Genomic DNA, 27,961 nt, shown 5'->3' on the forward strand with positions numbered 1-27,961 from the left:
AAAAGTGAGGGAGGGGTGGATGAGAATTAAATGATTTCTTTTTCGTGTGACTGGGAGGAGCCCTTTATTCCAGCCCCTGCCCAACTCCATTAAAAGCAATCACTTCCCCTGGACAGCCACAGAGCAGGTTCTTTTACAGGGAGCCACCATGGCTGATAAATCCAAATTTATTGAACACATTGATGAAGCTTTAGAAAAATCAAAAGAAACTGCACTTTCTCACTTATTTTGCACCTATCAGGGGATTCCTTACCCCATCACCATGTGCACCTCAGAAACATTCCAAGCGCTGGACACCTTGGAAGCCAGACATGATGACATCGTGCTAGCATCTTATCCAAAGTGTGGTAAATGACAAGTCGTTTTCTACAAGTACACTTCTCATAGTGAGTAGGTTGGGGAGGGTGCGAGACAAAGGTGGGATGAAGGTGGTTCCTCATTGCAGGAATCTGGCTGAGCATCAGTGAGGAGGAGGGCCACAGTGATTAAGTACATAGGTTGTAAAATCAGTAAATAGAACTGCTAGATTAAAAACCCGAGTGTCTGAGGGAAGAGCTCTGTGCAGAAAGGCCGTGATGGAGGATGGAGGGCAGAAGCGGGTGGATGACGGGCCTGGAAGGGAGGAGCATGAATGTGGGAAAGTCCAGTTGGAACAGTGACAGTAGCAGTGATTTTGTCTTGATTCCTGGCTGGACAAAAGCACAGCCACTTCTACAATTTACATGATGATTTCCATGTTATAAATTATTTTTCAGGATCAAATATTGCTCCATCAGTTTCTCAAATCACTTTTACAAAGATCCTTCATCAACGGAAAATAAGACATGAAGAGTCTAAATTATCCTGCTTTCTACCATCTCCTTTTGATTCTTTCTACTGTTGTTTATTAAAGCCAACCTCATTTAATATCTTTTTTCTTAACTGATGCTGTATTTTCATAAAAGCAAAATTATAGATTCCTGTAGAAAATACATATTAATTTAATGTAAAATAATATATACAACTTATAATAAACTATTTCTATAACATAACATTGTTCTATAAGAAATATATTGTAGATTCAAAATGAAGCATTGTCCCTTGTTAAAGGAGCCATCTGTTCTCAGTTGAATTTTATACTAATTATAGGTAAATGCTGTTTTCCATCAAACCATTTCTTTCCATAGCCCAAGTTATTTCAAACACAGAAGAACTAAATATACACATCAGGGAATGGTTGTAGATTTTAATTTTTATCATGTATATGCTAAAGTAACATCCTTTTGTTATATCAAGACTCCGTAATGAGTTTTTATTCTCTGATTTTTCTGATAGGTTCAAACTGGATTCTCCACATTGTCAGTGAATTAATATACGCTGTTTCTAAAAAAAAGCATGAATATCCAGAATTCCCAGTTCTTGAATGTGGGGATTCAGAAAAATATCAGCCTTTAACCTTACAGCAAATTATCATAGAAAGATTTCTTCCAGTTTGGAGATTCTTTAGTTTTCAGTTTAGAAAGTGCAATGCTAATAATTACCACAATTTACTGTGTGCTTACCATATCTTCAGCACTGTTCAGGTATCATCTCATTTTTTGCAAAATAACCTTATTACCATTTCACAAAAGATAGAACTGCTAGGGACTTGCCCAAGGTCAAGGGACTAATAAATGATAGAGCCAAGATTTGAACCCAAGTTTTCTAGTTTGAGCTTTTAACAACTATACTGTATAGCCAGCCTGTTTTTGTTTTTTTTTATTTTATTTTAAGTAGGGGAAAAGTAAGCTGAGAAACCTCAGGAAATGAACAGAAAAGCTTCATCTCTGAAGACATGGACCTGTGCAGGGTGTTAGTAGGAATCACCAGTCTTTTCCTAGTAAAGCATGATTTTTATTTGCAATGGAGTCTCACTTCATTGCCCAGGCTGTAGTGCAGTGGTGTGATCATGGCTCACTGCAGCCTCGACCTCCTGGACTCAAGCAATCCTCCTGCTTCACCCTCCTGAGTAGTTGGGACTGCAGGCACCTGCCAGTACACCTGGCTAATTTTTTTGAATTTTTTTTGTAGAGACAGGGTTTCATTTCGTTGCTCAGGCTGGTCATGAGCTCCTGGGCTCAAGTGATCCTCCCACCTTGGCCTCCCAAAGTGCTGAGATTACAGGCATGAGCCACCGTGCCCAGCCAGACATGATTTTTGATTTCCCTATCTCAGTTATGATTCGTGTGTGTGTAAGGGATAGGAAGGAATCAAGCATTAGCTAAGAGAGTACGCCACTGATGTGTGTGAAGGGGATAACAGGTCACCCTAGCTGTTATTACTTACCTTCCCAATACGACTAACTGGGTCTTGGATGTGAGATAGGATGTTCTACTCCCTGCCCAGGGAAGGCAAGAAAGGAGTGGAAGGAGGGTCTGCCTCAGGACTTCAGTGCTTGGACAGAAAAAGGACATGGAAGACAGCCTCTCCCCACTCCTAGAGACACCAGAATGCAGCGGGGAGGGAAGGCTGTATTCAAGGGGGAACCACAGTCTCAGTAAAACTTTCAGCAATGTTCACCACCAAGATTCCCAACAGGCAGACAGAACTCAGCTACTAAGCATAAAGCCACTGGATTGGGACTTAGGGAACAGCTTCTGGAAGGTGACTGAGACACTGGCATGATGACAAATACAAACTTGAAAGTTGGAACCTAGATGGAAGGAAGCCCATTTCCATGGATTAGGTCAAAGTAGCAGAAAAATACATGGTAAAGGGACTCAGAGGAGGGTGGTTTGGAGGTAAGTGACGAGTCCTGGATCTTGTTGGCAACAGAGGAGCAGGGAGGGTCACCTGTACCAAAGCCAACCTGATGAAGGCTCAGCCAGGACAGGCACAGGAACATAGGATGGACCAACAGGGGCAGCAAGAAGCTTTGACCTAGGTAGGAAATAAAGGAAAAGCCCCGTAGACTTCTCCTGTCCAGGCCTTTGCATAACCTTTTTCTAAGGAGAGTGCTTAACATCACCTTCAGAAATGATGCCAACATTTATCCAGATTTCAATTTCTCTCTGTCTGTTTTTTTCTCTTTTTTTTGAAATGGAGTCTCACTCTGTCACCCAGGCTGGAGTGCAGTGGTGCGATCTCAGCTCACTGCAACCTCCACCTCCTGGGTTCAAGCTATTCTCCTGCCTCAGCCTCCCGAGTAGCTGGGATTACAGGTGTGCGCCATCACGCCTGGCTAATGTTTTGTATTTTTAGTAGAGACAGAGTTTCATCACGTTGGACAGGCTACTCTCAAACTCCTGACCTCAAGTGATCCACCCTCCTCAGCCTCCCAAAGTGCTGGGATTACAGGCGTGAGCCACCGTGCCTGGCCAATATACCCTTTAATCTTAAATGGAAATCAGTGAAATGAACTTCACTTAACAATTATTTGCTTTACAGAGAACTTTTCTGGAGTACATATTTTTCCTTAAATAAGGTATCTAGTCTTTGCTCACATTTGGGCTACATTACACATTTTAGTGAACATAGTATTATATATTATGTAGCTATCTAATTTAGTTACAGTTGACTTCCATGTTTCCCTTGGGTGTTTTTCTAATCCTTTTAGTAACTTTACCATTTCTCATGTGTCTGTACATGATTTTTGGCCATGCAGTTTCGTGGAAACCACAGTCTATAACTTAATCTGAAAATAACCACCTGTGCAATTTTGCACAAAGTGCTTAAAACCTCAAAGTCTGTTCTTAATCTCTAAAATGGGGGTTACAATATCTACCTAAGAGGATTGTTGTGAATGAGTATGAAAATGCTTCAAATGTTTAAAAGTACCATTTGATGTAAATCAGATTTTACACTGCTAGTCACCACTTGGATCCATATCATTGATTTAAAGTGTGTTTTATTTTTAAAATTTCATCTTTTGCCCCCTTGCTTGAGTTGAGATCTCCACTAAGTTTTGTTTTGTTTTGTTTTGTCTTTTGGTTTTTGTTTTTAAATGGAGTCTCACTCTGTCGCCCAGGCTGGAGTGCAGTGGCGCGATCTCAGCTCACCGCAACCTCCGCCTCCCGGGTTCAAGTGATTCTCCTGCCTCAGCCTCCTGAGTAGCTGGGACTACAGGTGTGCACCACCACGCCCAGCTAATTTTTTGTATTTTTAGTAGAGACGGAGTTTCACCATGTTGGTCAGGATGCCCGGCCTCCACTAAGTTTTTACAGAACAATTGGCTACAAACATCTGAATAGCCTTTTATCACTTGTATTATACTGTAGCTGCAACCAAGCATTGAGTGACCTCTACAGATGTGGGACTAAAAACTTGAAGTCTTACTTCCCTGCATAACATATACTAATGGTCTGATTGTAAGTGAAAACCCTTAATCCTGCAGATTAAATAGATAATTTTATCTTCAAAATTATCTATAGAAATAGATTACAGAAAAAGAATCAATCACCTTAGTCCATATATTGACAAGAACTTCTCTCATAAAACATTTCTCAGACATTTAAGTAACTCTGTACTTTCAGGTTCCATTGAGATATTTTATTGCCTAGAGTTTTAGCTGGTTAAACAGAAAGATTAAATGTTAAAAATGGATTTGCAGGAACTGTGGAAAGATTTGACTATTTCTGTTAAAAACCTTGAATATAGAAGATATCCAAATTAAGTGAAAGTGTGTATTTCAGATTATGAGCTGTCTTGAACAAAATGGATTTGATATGATTGTGGAAAAAGGTAATTTTTAAAAAAATTACAAAAATGATTGGGAAATGGTAAGCAGGGTACAAAAAAGAAATTCAAGAATATTTTAATTATTTGTTTATTTATGATTCTTCATTCCTCATCTCCACAAAGTAAGAAAACAGAAATAAAGAAAAATTGGCCGGGCTCGGTGGCTCACGCCTGTAATCGCAGCACTTTGGGAGTCTGAGGTGAGCGGATTACCTGAGGTCAGGAGTTTCAGAGCAGCCTGGCCAACATGGTGAAACCATGTCTCTACTAAAAATACAAAAATTAGCTGGGCGTGGTGGTAGATAGCTGTAAACCCAGCTACTGGGGAGGCTGAGAAAGGAGAATTGCTTGAACCCAGGAGGCAGAGGTTGCAGTGAGCTGAGATCGCGCCACAGCACTCCAGCCTGGGCGACAGAGTGAGACTCTGTTTCAAAAAAAAAAAAAAAGAAAGAAAGAAAAATTGGAGGAGGAGGAGAAAATACAGTGACAGTAGTGCTAGAAACTATCATTTAGATACCAAACCTACGAGTGATTCAGCACACACACACACGCACACACGTGCACGTTTTCACCTTTTTGTGTATATTTTTAAGAGAATGAAAGGCTTTCCATCACCAAGGATTTTGGCAACTCACCTCCATTATGACAAATTACCTGGGTCTATCTTCGAGAATAAAGCCAAGGTGAGTGTCCTTTCCTACTGATAATTCTTTGAAATTTCTATGTATAGATATTAGTTTTTGGAAGTATATCATGAGTTTGTTCCTCCTCATAGAAGCTTAATAAATGAAGTGTGACATTTAGTTTTTTTGTTTTTGTTTCTTTCTTGACATGCATTTACTATAGTTGCAGTCAAGTCAAACGCATTTTCGACAAGGAAATAAAACATATGCACAGAATGAAATGTATTTTATAATCTGTTTTACAGTGAGTAATTTTCCAAATCCTGCTGGAATATTTAGAGTGTTTCATGCACACACACAAAATACAATTTAGTAAAATGAGAAAAAAATTGTTCCTTTGTTTCTTTCTGGTGAGCACTATTTACCTGAGGCCTAAAACTATTTTTTCAAATATATTTAAAAATTTTATAGAGACAGCATCTCACTATGTTGCCCAGGCTGGTCTCGCACTCCTGGCCTCAAGAGATCCTTCTGCCACCAAGGCCTCCCAAAGTGGTGACATTACAGGCATGAGCCACCATGCCTGGCTAAAACTATTTTATTTTTGAGTTTCGCTTGTAGTAACAAACTTCAAAGCATGCATACAGAACTATATGTGCTTTGGCTGTTCTTATCATTTGTTTAAAAATGTTGTTTTATTAATCAGTATTGATTTATTTCTTGTAATTACTAGTTTTTACCCAACCCTTTCTGTTTTCTCTCACCTGGTCTTCCCTCCATTCCTTATTTCTTGGTGCCTCTTTTCTGTCTCAGAAGAAAATGACTGAAATTAGTTACAATCAAGATTTATTTAAACTCCCTGCAGGGTGTGGTGACTCACGCTTGTAATCCCAGCACTTTGAGAGGCCGAGGTGGGCAGATCGCTTGAAGTCAGTAGTTCGAGACTAGCCTGGCCAACATGATGAAACCCTATCTCTACAAAAAAAATCAGGTTGGCGCAAAAGTAATTGCGTTTTTTGCATTACTTTTAATGGCAAAAACCCCAATTACTTTTGCACCAACCTACTAAAAATAGCCAGGTGTGATAGCACGTGCCTGTAATCCCAGCTACTTGGGAGGCTGAGGCAGGAGAATCACTTGAATCCGAGAGGCGGAGGTTGCAGTGAGCCAAAATCTCACCACTGCTCTCCAGCCTGGGCGGCAGAGCAAGACCTTGTCTCAAAAAAAAAAAAAAAAAAACAAAAAATTAAACTCCCGCCAAATGCTAGCAAGAAGAATGGGAGAATAGTGAGGTAAGAGCAAAGAAAGGCAAAAGAGGAAAACTGTTAAGATAACTACAATTTCAATGGTAAGAGGCAGGAGGGGAAGCAAAATAAGAAAGGAAGAGTAGGAAAGCAAACCTTAGGGAAGTGGAGGTTTAGAATGAGCAGCTTTGTGTCTGTGATACAAGAATCCTAGTAGCTTAAAATGGGAAAATAACTTAAAGGCCATCTACGCTAATTCCCATTGAGTGTTTGAATTCCACTAAGCAGCTGGACCATGATTCAGCACCTCCAATGATAAAGATCTCCAGTATCCCCTAAGCCAGCTTTGAATAGCTCTGTTAAACAGTTTTTCCTTATATTGCGAATGTGTAAAGTCTGAAATACCATTTTAACACATAATTTCCCCCGTTTAATGCAGTTAACACATTTTTCCTTAGTGTCTCTATAATAAACAGAGCTGAAGTAATTTATAAAGCGTTGGACTTGGGGCACACAGGCTTTTGAACAGTTTCACATTTATAAGAATACAAGGGCAAGAAAAGAGCAACAGGGGCTGGACTCAGTGGCTCACATCTGTAATCCCAGCACTTTGCGAGGCCGAGGCAGGAGGATCACTTGAGCCCAGGAGTTCAAGACCAGCCTGGGCAACATAGTGAGACCCCTGTCTCTACAAAAAATACAAAAATTAGCGAGGCATGGTGGTGCACCGCTGTGGTCCCAGCTACTTGGGAGGCTGAGGTGGAGGATTGCTTGAGTTCAGGAGGCAGAGGTTGCAGTGAGCGAGATCGCGCCGCTGCACTCCAGCCTGGGTAACAGAGTCAGACTCGATCTGAAAAACAACAAAAAAACAAGAGCAACAGCAGGGAGGTAAGATGTTGATGTGGGGTATCTGTTCATACTCCAGCCAATTAGCCCTCAAATTCATATTTATGTCTTTGTAAACTTACAAATTGCTACAAGCCAGGGCAACTGAGTGGTAGTTAAAGCCTCAAATATAAAACCCTCAAATGGCAAGAATCTACTATATTTGGACTAGGGGCAGGGATGAGTGTTAGATCTAAGCACAAGACAAGACCCAGACCCATTGATCTCTACTCAATTTTATCCTGTTAGTGTTAGTTAAATTCTTTAGGAAGACAAGGTATTGAGATCCTGATTCCCTCCCACTTTCATGTTATTTACAAATTTGGTAAATATAGCTTCTATATCTTTACCTAAATGATTCATTAAAACATTAACTATGACCCAGCCAAGATAGTGGAAGGGCTTATTAAAAACCTCCCAACAGGTTTACATTAGTTAATTAACTATTTATACCCAGTGAGTTTTGTTGTTGTTGTTGTTATTGTTGAGATGGAATCTTGCTCTGTTGCCCAGGATGCAGTGCAATGGCATGATCTCGGCTCATAGCAACCTCCGTCTCCTAGGTTCAACCAATTCTCCTGCCTCAGCCTCCCGAGTAGCTGAGACTACAGGTGCGCAACACCACGCCTGGCTAATTTTTGTATTTTTAGTAAAGGCAGGGTTTCCTCTTGTTGGCCAGGCTGGTCTCGAACTCCTGATCTCAAGTGATCCACCCGCCTCAGCCTCACAAAGTGCTGGGATAACAGGCATGAGCCACCATGCCCAGCCCCCAGTCAGTTTCATATGCCTAACTGCTCCTGATTCTGGCTTACATTCTTACTTTTTTTGTAGAAGAAATCATAAGCTACTCCACCTACTAATCTAAAACCATGTTGAAAAAATCCAGGTGTTAGCTGACTTGTTCTTAGAGGACCCATGTTGCCCCCTGTTGGTTAGTTTCCTCTTTTATGTGGCCCCAAATCTTGTTTTTAGTCAATTCTAGACTTCTCCCTAATGAAAGTGAGTATCACAAAACTGCACTTTGCAAAATCCACGTCTTTCCCCTTTCTGAAAATGCAATGACTTCTGCCTGTTCTAGTTGTCTGGCCTCACATGTTTTCAGATTCCTCAGAATTCAGGAATATGCTGGATCATGTGTCCTCCAGTTTCCTCAGTTCTTGAAATAGAAGGCTTCAGATCAGAAGGCTGAACTCGGAGCAGATGTGTGATCCTCTGCAATGTTTTAGTTCTCTGGGGTTTCAGTTTGTTCTTTACAATGTTTATTTCACACTACTCATCCAAAGGAACACTTTCCTCATCAGAGAAGACAGATATAGGAATTCAGACGTTCTGTGTCATCTACTCACCCATAAACATCATAACCAGAGAATAGGCTTTGCCATTCTTTAATCTTCTCCTACCAACTCTAAAACATTATTTTTGTTGTCCTTAACATTATTTGCAATTTTTATTTGACGGTTTAAGCTTTCAGGTCATACTCTTGTGATTATCCTAGTGAGCTTGGTCTTTTTTTCCTTTTTACATCTTCTATGCATCTTATTGCCTAAATTCATTCTCAAGAATCCTCTGCTACAATATCAATCTTTTTCTTCTTCTTTCTCTCCTTTCCCCAGATTTCCCCATCAGCCACCTTCTGTTCCTCAGTTTCCTACTGTCATTCTTTCTCTATATATTAATGCAATTATGTAATTTAAGAGTGGACACGATGATATTGCTCACCCTTTCAATTTTCCAAATTTCAAAACATAGACCTAAATAAATTAACTCGGTTTTTGCTCCCTAGATATTGGTGATATTTCGAAACCCTAAAGATACGGCAGTATCTTTTTTCCATTTCCACAACGATGTCCCCGATATTCCAAGCTATGGCTCTTGGGATGAATTCTTCAGACAGTTCATGAAAGGACAAGGTATGGCTGTTGGTAAAAGAATTATTCTTACTTGAACAGATGACCACATAAATGTGAAAACCCAAATGTGTTTTAGGGTAAAGGAAGAAGATTTAGGTAGATCTGGAAACCAAAAAGTTACATTTAAATGAATTGTTACAGCACCACTAGTTCTGTGCATCCAACAATTAAATGTATTGCTGTTTTAAAAACCAATTTGGGGCCAGGTGTGGTGGCTCACGCCTGTAATCTCAGCACTTTGGGAGACCGAGGCGGGCAGATCATGAGGTCAGGAGATTGAGACCGTCCTGGCTAACACGGTGAAACCCCGTCTCTACTAAAAATACAAAAAATTAGCCAGGCGTGGTGGCACGTGCCTGTAGTCCCAGCTACTCGGGAAGCTGAAGCAGGAAAATCGCTTGTACCCGGAAGGCAGGGGTTGCAGTGAGCTGCGATGGCGCCACTGCACTCCAGCTTAGCAAAGCAAGACTCTGTCTCAAAAAAACAAACAAACAAACAAACAAAAAAACTAATTTGGACAAGTCGTATGTTGACTATGAGTACAGAGTGGCCATAGAAAAGACATGGGACAAAGAGCTTTAACAGAGAGTGATGTAGAAAACCATTTGTAGTTAACTTCCTTGTCACTATATAACACTGATAAAAACAAAAAATATTTTTTAAAAAACCATGACACTGAGCTACTATACTTAAGACATTTTTTGCTAGAAAGAAAATAAGTTTTTGTCAGAAATAAGTTTTTGTTAAACATGTTGATATTTTGTCTCTGGTTTATTGATAACTACAAGTGTCTATTAATGCTCCAGGTGCTAAAGTAGGGGTTGTCTATGCATTATTTTATTTAAGTTTTATAACAAACTATGAGTAAGGTGGTATTAGCTCCATTGTGCAGATGAGGAAACTAATCAAAATATAAATCACACAGGCACAGTAGCTCATGCCCATAGTTCCAGTACTTTGGGAGGCCAAGGCGGGCGGATGACTCGAGGTTAGGAGCTAGAGACCAGTCTGGCCAACATGGCAAAACCCCATCTCTACTAAAAACACAAAAATTAGCCAGGAGTGGTGGTGCATGCCTGTGATCCCAGCTACTCAGGAGGCTGAGGCAGAAGAATTGCTTGAACCCAGGAGGCAGAGGTTGCAGTGAGCCGAGATTGATCAACTGCACTCCAGCCTAGATGACAGAGCAAAACTCCAACTCAAAAAATAAAATAAAAAATAAAGAAATAAAAATACAAAATTAGCCAGGCATGGTGTCTCATGCCTGTAATCTCAGCTACTTGGGAGGCTGGTGCAGGAGAATTGTTTGAATCCAGGAGGCAGAGGTTGCAGTGAGCAGATATGACACCATTGCACTCTAGCCTGGGCAACAAGAGTGAGAAACTCCGTCTCAAAAAAAAAAAAGTTAAATCACTTGCCAATGCTTGTAAGTGGCAGTGACTCTACATCCATGAGTATAGTGGCCAGAGACCAGTAACTGATTCCTTTTATTAGTGGCTCTTTTGAGTCTCTACGGTGTAATAGATGGGATATTAAAGCCCAATGACCCTAGAGGAGAAGCTGTTGTCAGTTCACTCTAAGAGGACTACTTTTTAAAAATTTTTATTTATTTTTGTTGTATATATTTAAGGTGTACAACATGATGTTTCACTGTGTACATAATGAAATGATTAATACAATCAAGCAAATTAACATATCCATCATGTCACACAATTACCTGTTTTGTTTTTAGTAAGAGCACCTAAAATCTACTCTTTTAACAAATATTATATGGTATAAAATCATTAACTGTCATCATTAACTGTCAGCCTCATGCTGTACATTAGATCTCAAGATACTCATAACTGAATAATTCATAACTACATAACAAGTTCGTACCTTTTGACTTACATCTCCCTATTTTCTGCCCTTCCCCACCCCGTAACCACCATCCTACTCTCTATTATGTATCTGACTTTGTAAAGATTCCACATATAAGTGAAAACATGCTGTATTCTTCTTCTCTTTTTCTCTTTTTTTCTTTCTTTCTTTCTTTTTTTTTTTTTTTTTTTGGAGACAAGATTTCACTCTGTCACCTAGGCTGGAGTGCAGCGGTGAGGCTCACTGCAGCCTTGACCTCCTGGGCTCACGTGATCCTCAGCCTCCTAAGTAGCTGGGACCACAGGCACTTACCACCATGCGCAGCTGATTTTTTTTCTTTTTGTAGAGATGGGGCCTCACTATATTGCCCAGGCTTCGTATTTTTCTTTTTGTGTCTAGCTTATTTTGGTTAACATAATGTCCTCCCTCCGTGTTGTTGCAAATGATGATGAGAAACTTGTCATCAGTGGGACAATGCATTTTAGGGAATATCTGTTTCCCTATCCATCCTTGGAGAGGCTTGTTTTTCTCATTTAACAGGAAGTCTGAAGGTAGGTAGCTGGTTCCTGGGATCTCTGGCCTGCACCTCTGATATTCCCTTGGCCTCTCTCTCATACTTTTTGCAATATACCCTGAAATTGGCTACCATCCTTCCAATCATCACCTTTACGTCATGAAAAAGGAGGAAGGATGGCAGTAGCCGAATGTGTTCCTTAGCTCCACACAGCAACAGTTTTGCCAGAAACCTTCCAGCAGACTCTTGCTTATGTCTCATTGGGCAGAACCATTTCACGTGGCCAATTACAGCTCTGAGGAAGGCAGGAAATCAAGAAACAGAATTGTCATGATCAGCTTAGACCCAAATAATCAGGGTTTGGTTAGCAACAAAAAAGAGGATGTATTGGATGTTGGGTAGGCAACTTAACGGTATTTGTGACAGAAAATAAAACACGTAGAAACTGCCTGGCTCAAAGCAAGGGCTTCATGATAACAATGATCATGATAATAATTATGATATTATTAATAATAGTAATGGCTATTGAGGCCAAGCAGGGTGGCTCACACCTGTAATCCCAGCACTTTGGGTGGCCGAGGTGGGTGGATCACCTGAGGCCAGGAGTTCAAGACCAGCCTGACCAATATGGTGAAACCTCGTCTCTACCAAAAATACAAAAGTTAGCCAGGCATGGTGGTGTGTGCCTGTAGTCCCAGCTACTCAGGAGACTGAGACAGAATTGCTTGAAACCGGGAGGCAGGGGTTGCAGTGAGCTGAGATTGCACCACTGCACTCCAACCGGGGTGACAGAGTGAGACTCCATCTCAAAAAAAAGAAAAAAAAAACAAACCTATTGTGTGTTACTATGAAGCAGGCACTGTTTTTAGCATTTGACATGTGTTAATTCATTTAAACCTCATAATGCCCCATTTTACAATTGAGGAATCTAAGGTACAAGGAGTTTTAGGAGTTGCTCAAAGTCACAAAGCTAGTAAACAGCACAGCTGATCAGTGTCTGCATCTGCACTGTCCAATGTGGTAGCCACTAGCCATATGTCACAACTGAACACTTGAAATGGGACTTGAATGGGACTGGTGCTAAGGAACTAAATTTTTCGTTTTAAAAAATTTGAATTAATTCAAAATTTTTAATGGATATACAATTCAGTTACTGGAAAACTTTTAAGTAAGTGTAATAAGTTGCATATGTGAATATACTTTTTAAACTGTAAGTTTTATTAAATCTAAATATACATCAAGTATTTTCAATAAAAATTTAGCATCCAAATTGAGATTCTCAGTATGTCTCATACTCAATGGCTTTTGAAGATTTAGAATATTAAAAGAATGTAATGTTTCACTTATAAATTTTTGTTTATTATATGATGGAATAATATTTTTGATAAACTGGGTTAAGTGGAATAAAACATTAAAATTAATTTCATTTGTTTCTTTTGTTTTTTAAAATTACATATATGGCTAGCATTACATTTTTATTGAACAATGATGGTCTATAAAATGTCTTTTTCATCATTTCTTTCTGGCATTATCTCTGTCGGGTTTCATGTGTCATTCACTATTTCTGAATTTTTTTATCCACCTAAATATTCATGAATGTCTTATAGTTTTTATAAATCATTTTTGTAACTTGCTTAATTTTGTGTTATTTATGAAAAATGTTCCAAAAGGTAAGAAAATAAATAGAAATTTAGACAATGGGACTGATTTATGTCAGCTTTTTGGTGGCAGGGATTTATAATAACATAAAGATATCTTGAGCATATACACATATGTATAGTTTATATTTTATAGCATAAATTAATGATCATTTTAACCTCAGTTATTCAACATTTCTTAAAATCTTCCCCCCTGTGTTTTTAGTTTCTTGGGGAAGCCATTTTGATTTTGCAATCAATTGGAACAAACATCTTGATGGTGACAATGTTAAGTTCATATTATATTATATGAAGACCTGAAAGAGGTGAGATTATTATTGATATTTTGGAGCAAAATTTCTTGTAAACTACAACATAGAGCACTTACTTATAATGTCTGATTGTATGAACAAATATGGTGTTCAATTTTTTAAAATATTCCAGATTTATGGTACAGTGCTGGAAAAGAAAATTCAAACCATGCATACATGCTTAGGTTGTTTATTTAACAGAAATAAAATAATACTTAGCAACTTATTACTAAAAGTGACTACTTTATTTTCCCTTTATGATGGATAGTTAAAATTCGTAATGAAAAAAAAATAGGTAGGTCTCAGCTGATTTAATTGAACATACATTTGGTTGTGAACTAAGTTATCCAGTCAAGTTATTTTTTAAAAATTGTTTATTGATGTAACAGATATCTAGTGAGTGATTGCTCACCAATTAGGCCCTGGTGATACATCAGTGAACAGACCAGACAAAGATCACTGCCCTGTAGTAACTTACATGCCAGTTGGAGAAGGTGGAAAGAATGATACATAATAAAAACCATAATTTTAAAAATGTATATAGTATGTGAGAAAAAAAGAAACATCATACCTTGTGAAGGAAAATTAAAAATGCTGGGGGGCCAGGCACGGGGAAGGACTGGACAAATTCCAGTGTAAAATATGGTGTTTAGGCTGGTATGATGGCTCATGTCTACAATCCCAACACTTTGGGAGGCTGAGGCAGGGGGATCACTTCAGGCCAGGAGTTCAAGACCACCTTGGGCACATTTTTAAAAATTAGGCATGCGCCTGTACTACCAGCTACTCAGGGTGCTAAGACAGGAGGATCACTTGAGCCTAAGAGGTGGAGGCTGCAGTGAGCCATGATTAGGCCACCACACTCCATCCTGGGTGACAGAGTGAGATCCTGTATCAAAAAAAAAAAAAGAAAGAATAGGGAGATTAGGAGAGACCTTTACTGAAGGGATGTGATTCGAGCAAAGATCTGAGGGAAGTGGGGGAGTGAGCCAAGTAGGTAATTGGGGAAGAGCATTTCTGGCAGAGGGAATCGACTGGAGCAAAAGCTGGGATAGTCCTGGTGAGATTAAGGGATAGCAGATGTGCCTGGGTCAGTAGGAATAAACCAGGGCTGAACAGCCAATGAGGACAGAGTCAAGGAGGTAGGCTGGATTATGAGGGATAGAGTGGCAGGCCACTCTACTGGCCTGGCCAATAATATTGAGGGCTGAGTTGCCATCGATTGAGTAGGAGACGGCAGCAGGTGAAGGACTGTCGGGGAGATCAGAGGTTTGGTTTTGGGCACATTAAATTTGAGATGTTTATTAGTCATCCTAATTGAGAGGTCAAGTAGGCAGTTGGGCGTACAAGCCTTGTAAGTACAGAGAGTTCTGAGCCGTAGATAAAATTTGGGCGTCACTGACACACAGATGTGCTTTAAAGCCATGAAAATATATACCTGGGTATATAGATAGAGAAGATGACCAAGAACTGAGCCTTGGAGCCCACCAATTTAAAGAGTTTGGGGAAAAAAGGAGGAATCAGCAAAGGAGACCAGGAAGGGGGGCTACTGAGGTAGGAAGGAAAGCAGAGTCCTGTGGAGAAAGCATGTTAAAGAGAAGGGAGTATCAAGTGCTCCTTAACTTAATTGAGTTTCTAACACCAGTCTTCCATTACATTCTTATAAAAAGAAAGTGTGGTTTAGGCCAGGCGCGGTGGCTCACGCCTGTAATCCCAACACTTTGAGAGGCCGAGGCAGGCATATCACCTGAGGTCAGGAGTTCGAGACAAGCCTGACCAACACAGTGAAACCCCGTCTCTACTAAAAATACAAAAATTAGCTGGGGGTGGTGGTGCTTGCCTGTAATCCCAACTACTCAGGAACAAACAAAAAACAAACATATAGTTTAGGCCAGGCACAGTGGCTCACGCCTGTAATCCCAGCACTTTGGGAGGCCAAGGCAGGTGGATCACCTGAGGTCAGGAGTTCGAGACCAGCCCGGCCAACATGGTGAAACCCTGTTTCTACTAAAAATACAAAAATTAGCCGGGCGTGGTGGCACGCACCTGTAATTCCAGCTACTCAGGAGGCTGAGGCAGGAGAATTACTGGAACCCTGGAGGTGGAGGTTGCAGTGAGCCGAGATCGTGTCACTGTGCTCCACCCTGGGCAACAAGAGAGAAACTCCGTCTCAAAAAAAAAAAAAAAAAAAAAAAGTGAGATTTAATCTACCCTTTCTGTTTATAGGATGCATGTATATAATATGAAAGAACATATTAATTCTAGTTTAGAATAATGTTTCTGAAACTTGTGCACCATGGAATACAAGTGTTGCCCCAGCTGTTAATAATTATTTCTTGAGGTTTGGGAGGAGGTTATTTAAATAGATTTAGGAACTGCTGTATTGTATAGCCTGCTCTCTTGGAGATTCACATTGTGCACTGGTCTATTAAAGACTCTGAGAGTAGCCTTGGCCACATGGCGAAACCCTGTCTCTACAAAAATACAAGAACTAGCCAGACGTGGTGGCACACACCTGTTGTCCTAGCTATTCAGAAGGCTGAGGTGTGAGGATTGCTGGAGCCCGGAAAGTCCAGGCTGCAGTGAGCCGTGATTGTGCCCTTGCACCACTCTAGTCTGGGCAGCAGAGCAAGACCCGGTCTAAAAAAAAAAAAACAATTTCTTCAAGGTTTATGATTCTAAAAATTAGACTTTCTTAATGGAATTAAACATTAGCTATAAATAGAATTCAGAAAAAAAACAGAATTTAAATGAGCACATAGGAATACATTAATTTCCTCAGCTGGTCTAGGCTGGTGCTTTTTAATGCAATGATATCATCCTAGATAAAATTATAACCTGTGAATTAATGTTACTGTCATTATTTACATGCTAAAAACTATTATCTGGTAAGTTCAACAAGAGTCATAAGTTGAAACTCCATAGTATAATCAATACAGAATATCTTACAGAGATATCTCAATATTTATATAAGAAGAGGAAAGTACTCTAAGTTTAAAGGGGGGGATAAGATGAACTAGGGAGTAAGGCTTAATAACTCTGATGACTAAAAAGTCTGTCTCAGCTCAGAGAACAATTTCCATAGGAAGAAATTTATCTTTAAGAAAATTTTTTTTACAGAATCTGGCTGCTGGAATAGAACAGATTGCTGAGTTCTTGGGATTCTTTCTAACTGGGGAGCAAATTCAAACTATCTCAGTCCAGAGCACCTTCCAAGCAATGCGTGCAAAGTCTCAGGACACACACGGTGCTGTCGGCCCATTCCTTTTCTGCAAAGGTAAAGTTGCATTGGTTTCTGGGATTGTATCAGTTAGGGACTGACTTTGCACACAACAGGTAATCCAAATAACTTCATCTTAAGTAGGACAGGGTTTTATTTTTCTCCGCCTCAATAAGAGGTCTGGACACAGGCTCTCCAGAGCTGTAACTGGCAGCCCCATACGATCTTTTTCGGTTTATTTGTTTGTTTTGAGACGGAGTCTCGCTCTGTTGCCCAGGCTGGAGTGCAGTGGCTCAATCTCAGCTCACTGCAACCTTCGCTTCCTTGGTTCAAGCTATTCTCCTGCCTCAGCCTCCCGAGTAGCTGGGACTAACAGGCATGTGCCACTGCACCCAGTTAATTTTTTTGTATTTTTACTAAAGACAGGGTTTTACCATGTTGGCCAGGATGGTCTTGATCTCCTGACCTTATGATCTGCCCGCCTCAGCCTCCCGAAGTGCTGGGATTACAGGCATGAGCCACCGCGCCCCGCCGCCCCATACCATCTTTTAGGGTCTTTTCTGCGGTTGAGAGTCATTTCTGATGATCACCTTCTGAAAACAAGACAGCAGCTGAAGCTCAACTATTATGATCAAATTCAGATAGAAGAAAGTGAGTGGGCAAGGGGCAGAATCATATTAGCTGAGTGAGCCCCCTTTAAATAACTTTCCTGGAAGCCCCATCAGTGACTTTTTTTTTTTTTTTGAGACAGAATCTTGCTGTGTTGCCCAGGCTGGAATGCAGTGGCACAATCTTGGTTCACTGCAACCTCTGCCTCCTGGGTTCAAGAGATTCTTGTGTGCGCCACCACGCCTGGCTAATTTTTTTGTATTTTATTAGAGACAGGGTTTTGCCATATTGGCCAGGCTGGTCTCAAACTCCTCTCCCAAAGTGCTGGATTACAGGCGTGAGCCACCGCACCTGGCCAATGACTCCTTTTTTTTCTCTCTTATTTATTTTATTATTTTTTTTGAGACAGAGTCTTGCTCTGTCGCCCAGGCTGGAGTGCAGTAGCACAATCTTGGCTCATGGCAACCTCCGCCTCCTGGGTTCAAGTGATTCTCCTGCCTCAGCCTCTTGAGTAGATGGGATTACAGGCACCCATTACCACGCCCAGATAATTATTGTATTTTTAGTAGAGATGGGTTTTCACCATGTTGGCCAGGCTGGTCTTGAACTCCTGACCTTAGGTGATCCACCCATCTCGGCCTCCCAATGTGCTGGGATTATAGGCATGAGCCACCATGCCTGGTCAATGACTTCTTACATTTCACTGGCCGCTTTCTTTGCAGTGGTGGCTGGGAAATGTGACTTTTTTAAGCCAGGCATATTACTACACAATTAAAATCAGGGTTTTGTGAATAAGGAAGAGGGAGAAAATCACTATGGGAAAGGCAACTAGCTCTCTCTGACATGGATGATATTTACTATACTTCATTAAAGTATTCTAAGTTCTTGTGGAAATGTGTGATAATATAGCTTAAGGATTGTCAGTGTTATTTTTCATTGAGTATATAACGAAATAATGAGATGTAGAGGTAGCACATATACCAGCAACAACAACAACAGCTAACAGCAGGCATCTATCATGTATTAAACATTTTGTTGGGCTTAAATTTTATTGTAAAAAACACTGAAGTTCTGAGGCTGGGCACTGTGGCTCATGCCTGTAATCCCAGCACTTTGGGAGGCCGAGGCGGGTGGATCATGAGGTCAGGAGTTCAAGACCAGCCTGGCGAAGATGGTGAAACCCTGTCTGTACTAAAAATATAAAAATTAGCTGGGGCTGGACATGGTGGCAGGCGCCTATAATCCCAGCTACTTGGGAGACTGAGTCAGAGAACTGCTTGAACCCGGGAGGTGGAGGTTGCAGTGAGCCAAGATTGCACCACTGCACTCCAGCCTGGGTGACAGAGCCAGGCTCTGTCTCAAACAAAAACAAAAACAAAAAAAAAACAAAAACAAACAAACCAAAAAACCCACTGAAGTTCTTAATTTTCTAAATGTAGAAATCAAAGCTCTCAGGAATATTAATTTTCCATTGTCACATAGCTAATAAACAGTGGAGTCAGGATTTGAGCGTAGACATGACTCTACTATACTTTTTCAAATGAAAATCCATTTTTAAAATCTACTGTAAGCGGAACATTGAACGTAAACCTAACTTTGGTTAGATTCCTGACTAACCCCCATTTTTATGCCTTGTTTTATCAGCTTTAAGGAGATGGGAAATAGAACCTTTCTATCTATTGTTAATTAAGTACTATTTAGAATAGGACAATTCTAAGGTAAATAAAGTAATAGGTTTAAAAATGTATGATGTTCTTTGTAGAAAATTCAGAAAGCACAGAAAAATGTGAAAAAGTATTAAAATTATCCAAATTTCTTCCACCAGAGGTGGGTTTAACTTTTTGGCATATTTTCTTCCACCCTTATTCTGTGATGTTTTATACAGCTGATGACATTTGTAAACAGTTTTGTGTTTTCTTTTATTCCCTTAATATATTGTGAGCGTTTCTTCATGTCATTAAACTCTTTATTAACATACATTTCAATAGCTATGCAATATGGAACTCACAACTTCAACCTAAATAATCAAAAGATCTTTAAGAAAAAAGTAACTTTCTTTACTGGTAACAGCCAGTGAGAAAAAACATCCCAAACTCAGGCAAAATAATACATTTTTGCAAAATTATCAGTATCTGAGGTCTTAACGAAAACTTGCTATAAAATGTTAACTTTCAAAGGGTATTTAAAGTCTTTAAGAGACTTTAGAGAGAAAAAATATCATTCTCAAAAAGTGGAATTTTGGGGGGAGGAGCCAAGATGGCCGAATAGGAACAGCTCCAGTCTACAGCTCCCAGCGCGAGCATCGCAGAAGACGGGTGATTTCTGCATTTCCATCTGAGGTACCGTGTTCATCTCACTAGGGAGTGCCAGACAGTGGGCGCAGGTCAGTGGGTGAGTGCACCGTGCACCAGCCGAAGCAGGGGCGAGGCATTGCCTCACTCGGGAAGCGCAAGGGGTCAGGGAGTTCCCCTTCCAGGGGTGACAGACGGCACCTGGAAAATCGGGCCACTCCCACCCGAATACTGTGCTTTTCCGACGGGCTTAGGAAACGGTGCCCCAGGAGAGTATAGCCCGCACCTGGCTCAGAGGGTCCTACGCCCACGGAGCCTCGCTGATTGCTAGCACAGCAGTCTGAGATCAAACAGCAAGTCGGCAGCGAGGCTGGGGGAGGGGCGCCCGCCATTGCCCAGGCTCGCTTAGGTAAACAAAGCAGCCTGGAAGCTTGAACTGGGTGGAGCCCACCACAGCTCAAGGAGGCCTGCCTGCCTCTGTAGGCTCCACCTCTGGGGGCAGGACACAGACAAACAAAAAGACAGCAGTAACCTCTGCAGACTTAAATGTCCCTGTCTGACAGCTGTGAGGAGAGCAGTGGTTCTCCCAGCACGCAGCTGGAGATCTGAGAACGGGCTGACTGCCTCCTCAAGTGGGTCCCTGACCCCTGACCCCCGAGCAGCCTAACTGGGAGGCACCCCCCAGCAGGGGCAGACTGACACCTCACACGGCCGGCCAGGTACTCCAACAGACCTGCAGCTGAGGGTTCTGTCTGTTAGAAGGAAAACTAACAGAAAGGACATCCACACCAAAAACCCATCTGTACATCACCATCATCAAAGACCAAAAGTAGATAAAACCACAAAGATGGGGAAAAAACAGAGCAGAAAAACTGGAAACTCTAAAAAGCAGAGTACCTCTCCTCCTCCAAAGGAACACAGTTCCTCACCAGCAACGGAACAAAGCTGGACGGAGAATGACTTTGACGAGCTGAGAGAAGAAGGCTTCAGACGATCAAATTACTCTGAGCTACGGGAGGATATTCAAACCAAAGGCAAAGAAGTTGAAAACTTTGAAAAAAATTTAGAAGAATGTATAACTAGAATAACCAATACAGAGAAGTGCTTAAAGGAGCTGATGGAGCTGAAAACCAAGGCTCGAGAACTACGTGAAGAATGCAGAAGCCTCAGGAGCCGATGCGATCAAATGGAAGAAAGGGTATCAGCCCTGGAAGATGAAATGAATGAAATGAAGCGAGAAGGGAAGTTTAGAGAAAAAAGAATAAAAAGAAACGAGCAAAGCCTCCAAGAAATGTGGGACTATGTGAAAAGACCAAATCTACGTCTGATTGGTGTACCTGAAAGTGACGGGGAGAATGGAAACAAGTTGGAAAACACTCTGCAGGATATTATCCAGGAGAACTTCCCCAATCTAGCAAGGCAGGCCAACATTCAGATTCAGGAAATACAGAGAACGCCACAAAGATACTCCTCGAGAAGAGCAACTCCAAGACACATAATTGTCAGATTCACCAAAGTTGAAATGAAGGAAAAAATGTTAAGGGCAGCCAGAGAGAAAGGGCGGGTTACCATCAAAGGGAAGCCCATCAGACTAACAGCGGATCTCTCGGCAGAAACCCTACAAGCCAGAAGAGAGTGGGGGCCAATATTCAACATTCTTAAAGAAAAGAATTTTCAACCCAGAATTTCATATCCTGCCAAACTAAGCTTCATAAATGAAGGAGAAATAAAATACTTTACAGACAAGCAAATGCTGAGAGATTTTGTCACCACCAGGCCTGCCCTAAAAGAGCTCCTGAAGGAAGCGCTAAACATGGAAAGGCACAACCGGTACCAACCACTGCAAAATCATACCGAAATGTAAAGAACATCGAGACTAGGAAGAGACTGCATCAACTAACGAGCAAAATATCCAGCTAACATCATAATGACAGGATCAAATTCACACATAACAATATTAACTTTAAATGTAAATGGACTAAATGCTCCAATTAAAAGACACAGACTGGCAAACTGGATAAAGACTCAAGACCCATCAGTGTGCTGTATTCAGGAAACCCATCTCACATGCAGAGACACACATAGGCTCAAAATAAAAGGATGGAGGAAGATCTACCAAGCAAATGGAAAACAAAAAAAGGCAGGGGTTGCAATCCTAGTCTCTGATAAAACAGACTTTAAACCAACAAAGATCAAAAGAGACAAAGAAGGCCATTACATAATGGTAAAGGGATTAATTCAACAAGAAGAGCTAACTATCCTAAATATATATGCACCCAATACAGGAGCACCCAGATTCATAAAGCAAGTCCTGAGTGACCTACAAAGAGACTTAGACTCTCACACATTAATAATGGGAGACTTTAACACCCCACTATCAACATTAGACAGATCAACGAGACAGAAAGTCAACAAGGATACCCAGGAATTGAACTCAGCTCTGCACCAAGTGGACCTAATAGACATCTACAGAACTCTCCACCCCAAATCAACAGAATATACATTTTTTTCAGCACCACACCACACCTATTCCAAAATTGACCATATACTTGGAAGTAAAGCTCTCCTCAATAAATGTAAAAGAACAGAAATTGTAGCAAACTGTCTCTCAGATCACAGTGCAATCAAGCTAGAACTCAGGATTAAGAATCTCACTCAAAACCACTCAACTACGTGGAAACTGAACAACCTGCTCCTGAATGACTACTGGGTACATAACGAAATGAAGGCAGAAATAAAGATGTTCTTTGAAACCAACGAGAACCAAGACACAACATACCAGAATCTCTGGGATGCATTCAAAGCAGTGTGTAGAGGGAAATTTATAGCACTAAATGCCCACAAGAGAAAGCAGGAAAGATCCAAAATTGACACCCTAACATCACAATTAAAAGAACTAGAAAAGCAAGAGCAAACACATTCAAAAGCTAGCAGAAGGCAAGAAATAACTAAAATCAGAGCAGAACTGAAGGAAATAGAGACACAAAAAACCCTTCAAAAAATAAATGAATCCAGGAGCTGGTTTTTTGAAAGGATCAACAAAATTGATAGACCGCTAGCAAGATTAATAAAGAAAAAAAGAGAGAAGAATCAAATAGATGCAATAAAAAATGATAAAGGGGATATCACCACCGATCCCACAGAAATACAAACTACCATCAGAGAATATTACAAACACCTCTATGCAAATAAACTAGAAAATCTAGAAGAAATGGATACATTCCTCAACACATACACCCTCCCAAGACTAAACCAGGAAGAAGTTGAATCTCTGAATAGACCAATAACAGGAGCTGAAATTGTGGCAATAATCAATAGCTTACCAACCAAAAAAAGTCCAGGTCTAGATGGATTCACAGCCGAATTCTACCAGAGGTACAAGGAGGAGCTGGTACCATTCCTTCTGAAACTATTCCAATCAATAGAAAAAGAGGGAATCCTCCCTAACTCATTTTATGAGGCCAGCATCATCCTGATACCAAAGCCTGGCAGAGACACAACAAAAAAAGAGAATTTTAGACCAATATCCTTGATGAACATTGATGCAAAAATCCTCAATAAAATACTGGCAAACAGAATCCAGCAGCACATCAAAAAGCTTATCCACCACGATCAAGTGGGCTTCATCCCTGGGATTCAAGGCTGGTTCAATATACGCAAATCAATAAATGTAATCCAGCATATAAACAGAACGAAAGACAAAAACCACATGATTATCTCAATAGATGCAGAAAAGGCCTTTGACAAAATTCAACAACCCTTCATGCTAAAAACTCTCAATAAATTAGGAATTGATGGGACATATCTCAAAATAATAAGAGCTATTTATGACAAACCCACAGCCAATATCATACTGAATGGGCAAAAACTGGAAGCATTCCCTTTGAAAACTGGCACAAGACAGGGATGCCCTCTCTCACCACTCCTATTCAACATAGTGTTGGAAGTTCTGGCCAGGGCAATTAGGCAGGAGAAGGAAATAAAGGGTATTCAATTAGGAAAAGAGGAAGTCAAATTGTCCCTGTTTGCAGATGACATGATAGTATATCTAGAAAACCCCATTGTCTCAGCCCAAAATCTCCTTAAGCTGATAAGCAACTTCAGCAAAGTCTCAGGATACAAAATCAACGTGCAAAAATCACAAGCATTCTTATACATCAATAACAGACAAACAGAGAGCCAAATCATGAGTGAATTCCCATTCACAATTGCTTCAAAGAGAATAAAATACCTAGGAATCCAACTTACAAGGGATGTGAAAGACCTCTTCAAGGAGAACTACAAACCACTGCTCAAGGAAATAAAAGAGGATACAAACAAATGGAAGAACATTCCATGCTCATGGGTAGGAAGAATCAATATCATGAAAATGGCCATCCTTCCCAAGGTAATTTACAGATTCAATGCCATCCCCATCAAGCTACCAATGACTTTCTTCACAGAATTGGAAAAAACTACTGTAAAGTTCATATGGAACCAAAAAAGAGCCCGCATCGCCAAGTCAATCCTAAGCCAAAAGAACAAAGCTGGAGGCATCACACTACCTGACTTCAAACTATACTACAAGGCTACAGTAACCAAAACAGCATGGTACTGGTACCAAAACAGAGATATAGATCAATGGAACAGAACAGAGCCGTCAGAAATAATGCCACATATCTACAAGTATCTGATCTTTGACAAACCTGACAAAAACAAGCAATGGGGAAAGGATTCCCTATTTAATAAATGGTGCTGGGAAAACTGGCTAGCCATATGTAGAAAGCTGAAACTGGATCCCTTCCTTACACCTTATACAAAAATCAATTCAAGATGGATTAAAGACTTAAATGTTAGACCTAAAACCATAAAAACCCTAGAAGAAAACCTAGGTATTACCATTCAGGACATAGGCATGGGCAAGGACTTCATGTCTAAAACACCAAAAGCAATGGCAACAAAAGCCAAAATTGACAAATGGGATCTAATTAAACTCAAGAGCTTCTGCACAGCAAAAGAAACTACCATCAGAGTGAACAGGCAACCTACAAAATGGGAGAAAATTTTCGCAACCTACTCATCTGACAAAGGGCTAATATCCAGAATCTACAATGAACTCCAACAAATTTACAAGAAAAAAACAAACAACCCCATCAAAAAGTGGGCGAAGGACATGAACAGACACTTCTCAAAAGAAGACATTTATGCAGCCAAAAAACACATGAAAAAATGCTCACCATCACTGGCCATCAGAGAAATGCAAATCAAAACCACAATGAGATACCATCTCACACCAGTTAGAATGGCAATCATTAAAAAGTCAGGAAACAACAGGTGCTGGAGAGGATGTGGAGAAATAGGAACACTTTTACACTGTTGGTGGGACTGTAAACTAGTTCAACCCTTGTGGAAGTCAGTGTGGCGATTCCTCAGGGATCTAGAACTAGAAATTCCATTCGACCCAGCCATCCCATTACTGGGTATATACCTAAAGGACTATAAATCATGCTGCTATAAAGACACATGCACACGTATGTTTATTGCGGCATTATTCACAATAGCAAAGACTTGGAACCAACCCAAATGTCCAACAATGATAGACTGGATTAAGAAAATGTGGCACATATACACCATGGAATACTATGCAGCCATAAAAAATGATGAGTTCACGTCCTTTGTAGGGACATGGATGAAATTGGAAATCATCATTCTCAGTAAACTATCGCAAGAACAAAAAACCAAACACCGCATATTCTCACTCATAGGTGGGAATTGAACAATGAGAACACATGGACACAGGAAGGGGAACATCACACTTTGGGGACTGTTGTGGGGTGGGGGGAGGGGGGAGGGATAGCATTGGGAGATATACCTAATGCTAGATGACGAGTTGGTGGGTGCAGCGCACCAGCATGGCACATGTATACATATGTAACTTACCTGCACATTGCGCACATGTACCATAAAACCTAAAGTATAATAATAATAATAATAATAATAAAAGAAAAAGAAAAAAAAAAAAAAAACCACCACCAAAAAAAAAAAAAAAAAAAAAAAAAAGTGGAATTTTAAGTTCTAGGTGTTGGGAGAGGAGTAGGGTTAGGGGATCTTTGAGGCTGATGGCTCCCCCTAGTGATGTAAAGAAAACATGTCACCTCCCACACCACAGATGGTGGAGTCCCAGTGGATATTGTTAATTTTACAACAGAAATCACATTAGGTTTTAAGAGTGTAAAACTTTTGGCTGGGCGCGGTAGCTCACGCCTGTACCCAGCACTTTGGGAGGCCGAGGCGGGCGGATCACCTGAGGTCAGGAGTTCGAGACAAGCCTGGCCAGCATGGCGAAACCCCATCTCTACTAAAAATACATTAGCCGGGTGTGGTGGCGGGCGCCGGTAATCCCAGCTACTCGGTAGCCTAAGGCAGGGAGAATTGCTTGAACCCAGGAGGCAGAGGTTGCAGTGAGCCGAGATCGCAGCACAGCACTCCAACCTGGGCAACAGAGCGAGACACCGTCTGAAAAAAACTAAATAAAGAGTGTAAAACTTTTTCCATGTGTCCATTTTAACATATCAGAGTGAAATATTGCACTGAAAATGGTAAAATCATGAAGAAATATTCTAACAGATATCTGGGTCTACTGTTTTTGTGTGTTGTAGGTGAAGTTGGTGATTGGAAAAATTTGTTCAGTGAAATTCAGAACGAGGAAATGGATGAAAAATTCGGAGTGCTTAGCAGGCACCTCCCTCGGAGCAAAGTTGAAGTATGAATCATATTGCCAGGGTTGATTCCAGTCAATTCAGCAGGTCTAGATTTATTTTCCTTAATAATAATTAAGTTTAAATAATTAAATGATAATTCAATCAAATAATCAAATAATAATTAAACAATATTGAAATCTAAATAATACAATACAAAATAATAATACAATTTAATAATAATGATAACATCGGAAATTTTTTAGCACAAATATAAGTTTGTTCACTTTTTCAAGAAAGGATATTTTAGCTGTCCCAAAGGGACACTATTATTAATACATCACACTGGAGTTTTAACTTATTTTGTGCTCTAGGTTCATATAAGAGGGTAAGGAGATACTATCAGAGACATACCTAGAGCTGTGTTTGGCCATAGATGACACAGGCCTCCAAATGGTGCACAATTTTCTGTACTTTCCTCGTAATATAACTCCTTTCTTACTATGGATAAAAGCACTTGGGGTGGCTATCTCAGACTTAATGTTGGGGGAGAGTTAATTCCAACTCTGCAATAAATTCCATTCTAATTTGGTTCAAGAAAAATGCATTGCTAATCTGCTCCATGTATGCCATTGCAGTAGGCCTTAGGAAGGCCCCTTCTCAAGGCACCTTGTATTTCTACTTAACATGACCTTTAATTCAAAGCTAAAGGTAAGAGATTGTGTTATTTTACCATAAAGACTTTTTCTTTTTCTTTCTTTTCTTTTTTTTTTTTTTTTTTGAGACAAAGTCTCACTCTGTCACCCAGGCTGGGGTGCAGTGGCGCAATCTCAGCTCACTGCAACCTCCACCTCCCTGGTTCAAGCGATTATCCTGCCTCAGCCTCCCGAGTAGCTGGGATTACAGGCGCGCACCACCAAGCCCAGCTAATTTTTGTATTTTTAGTAGAGGCAGGGTTTCCCCCATGTTGGTCAGGATAGTCTCGAACTCCTGACCTCAGGTGATCCACTTGCCTTGGCCTCCCAAAGTGTTGGGATTACAGGCATGAGCCACTACGCCCAGCCCATCAAGACTTTTTCTACCACAGAGCCTCAAGCAGTCATGTGGAACTAACAAGACAGAAAATGTTCTAGAAAGAAAGAATCCTGGCTGGGCGAGGTGGCTCATGCCTGTATCCCAGCACTTTGGGAGGCTGAGGCAAGCAGATCACTTGAGGTCAGGAGTTCAAGACCAGCCTGGCCAACATGGGGAAATCCCATCTCTACTAAAAATACAAAAACTATCTGGATGTGATGGTGTGCACCTGTAATCCCAGCTACTGGGGAGACTGAAGCAGGAGAATCATTTAAACCCGGGAGAAAGAGGTTGCAGTGAGCTGAGATCATGCCACTGTACTCCAGCCTGGGCAACAGAGCAAGACTTTGTCAAAAAAAAAAAAAGGAAGGAAGGAAGAGGGGAGGGGAGAAAAAAGAAAGAGAGAGAGAG

The 27,961-nt window shown here is 40.6% G+C and overlaps 1 protein-coding gene across 1 annotated transcript; it reads left to right on the top strand.

The window, feature by feature from the left end:
• The first annotated feature begins 148 nt into the window (after positions 1–148).
• SULT6B1 (sulfotransferase family 6B member 1) lies at positions 149–26,576 on the top strand. Its single transcript, XM_002812127.4, is given in 9 exon segments — positions 149–347; positions 1,315–1,425; positions 5,287–5,378; positions 9,231–9,357; positions 13,595–13,665; positions 13,668–13,694; positions 16,800–16,956; positions 26,438–26,501; positions 26,503–26,576. Coding segments are annotated over 9 exon segments (912 nt in total). The 3' UTR covers positions 26,567–26,576.
• The last annotated feature ends 1,385 nt before the right edge of the window (positions 26,577–27,961 follow it).

Source organism: Pongo abelii, chromosome 12 (assembly GCF_028885655.2).
Source record: "Pongo abelii isolate AG06213 chromosome 12, NHGRI_mPonAbe1-v2.0_pri, whole genome shotgun sequence".
Lineage (NCBI taxonomy): Eukaryota > Metazoa > Chordata > Mammalia > Primates > Hominidae > Pongo > Pongo abelii.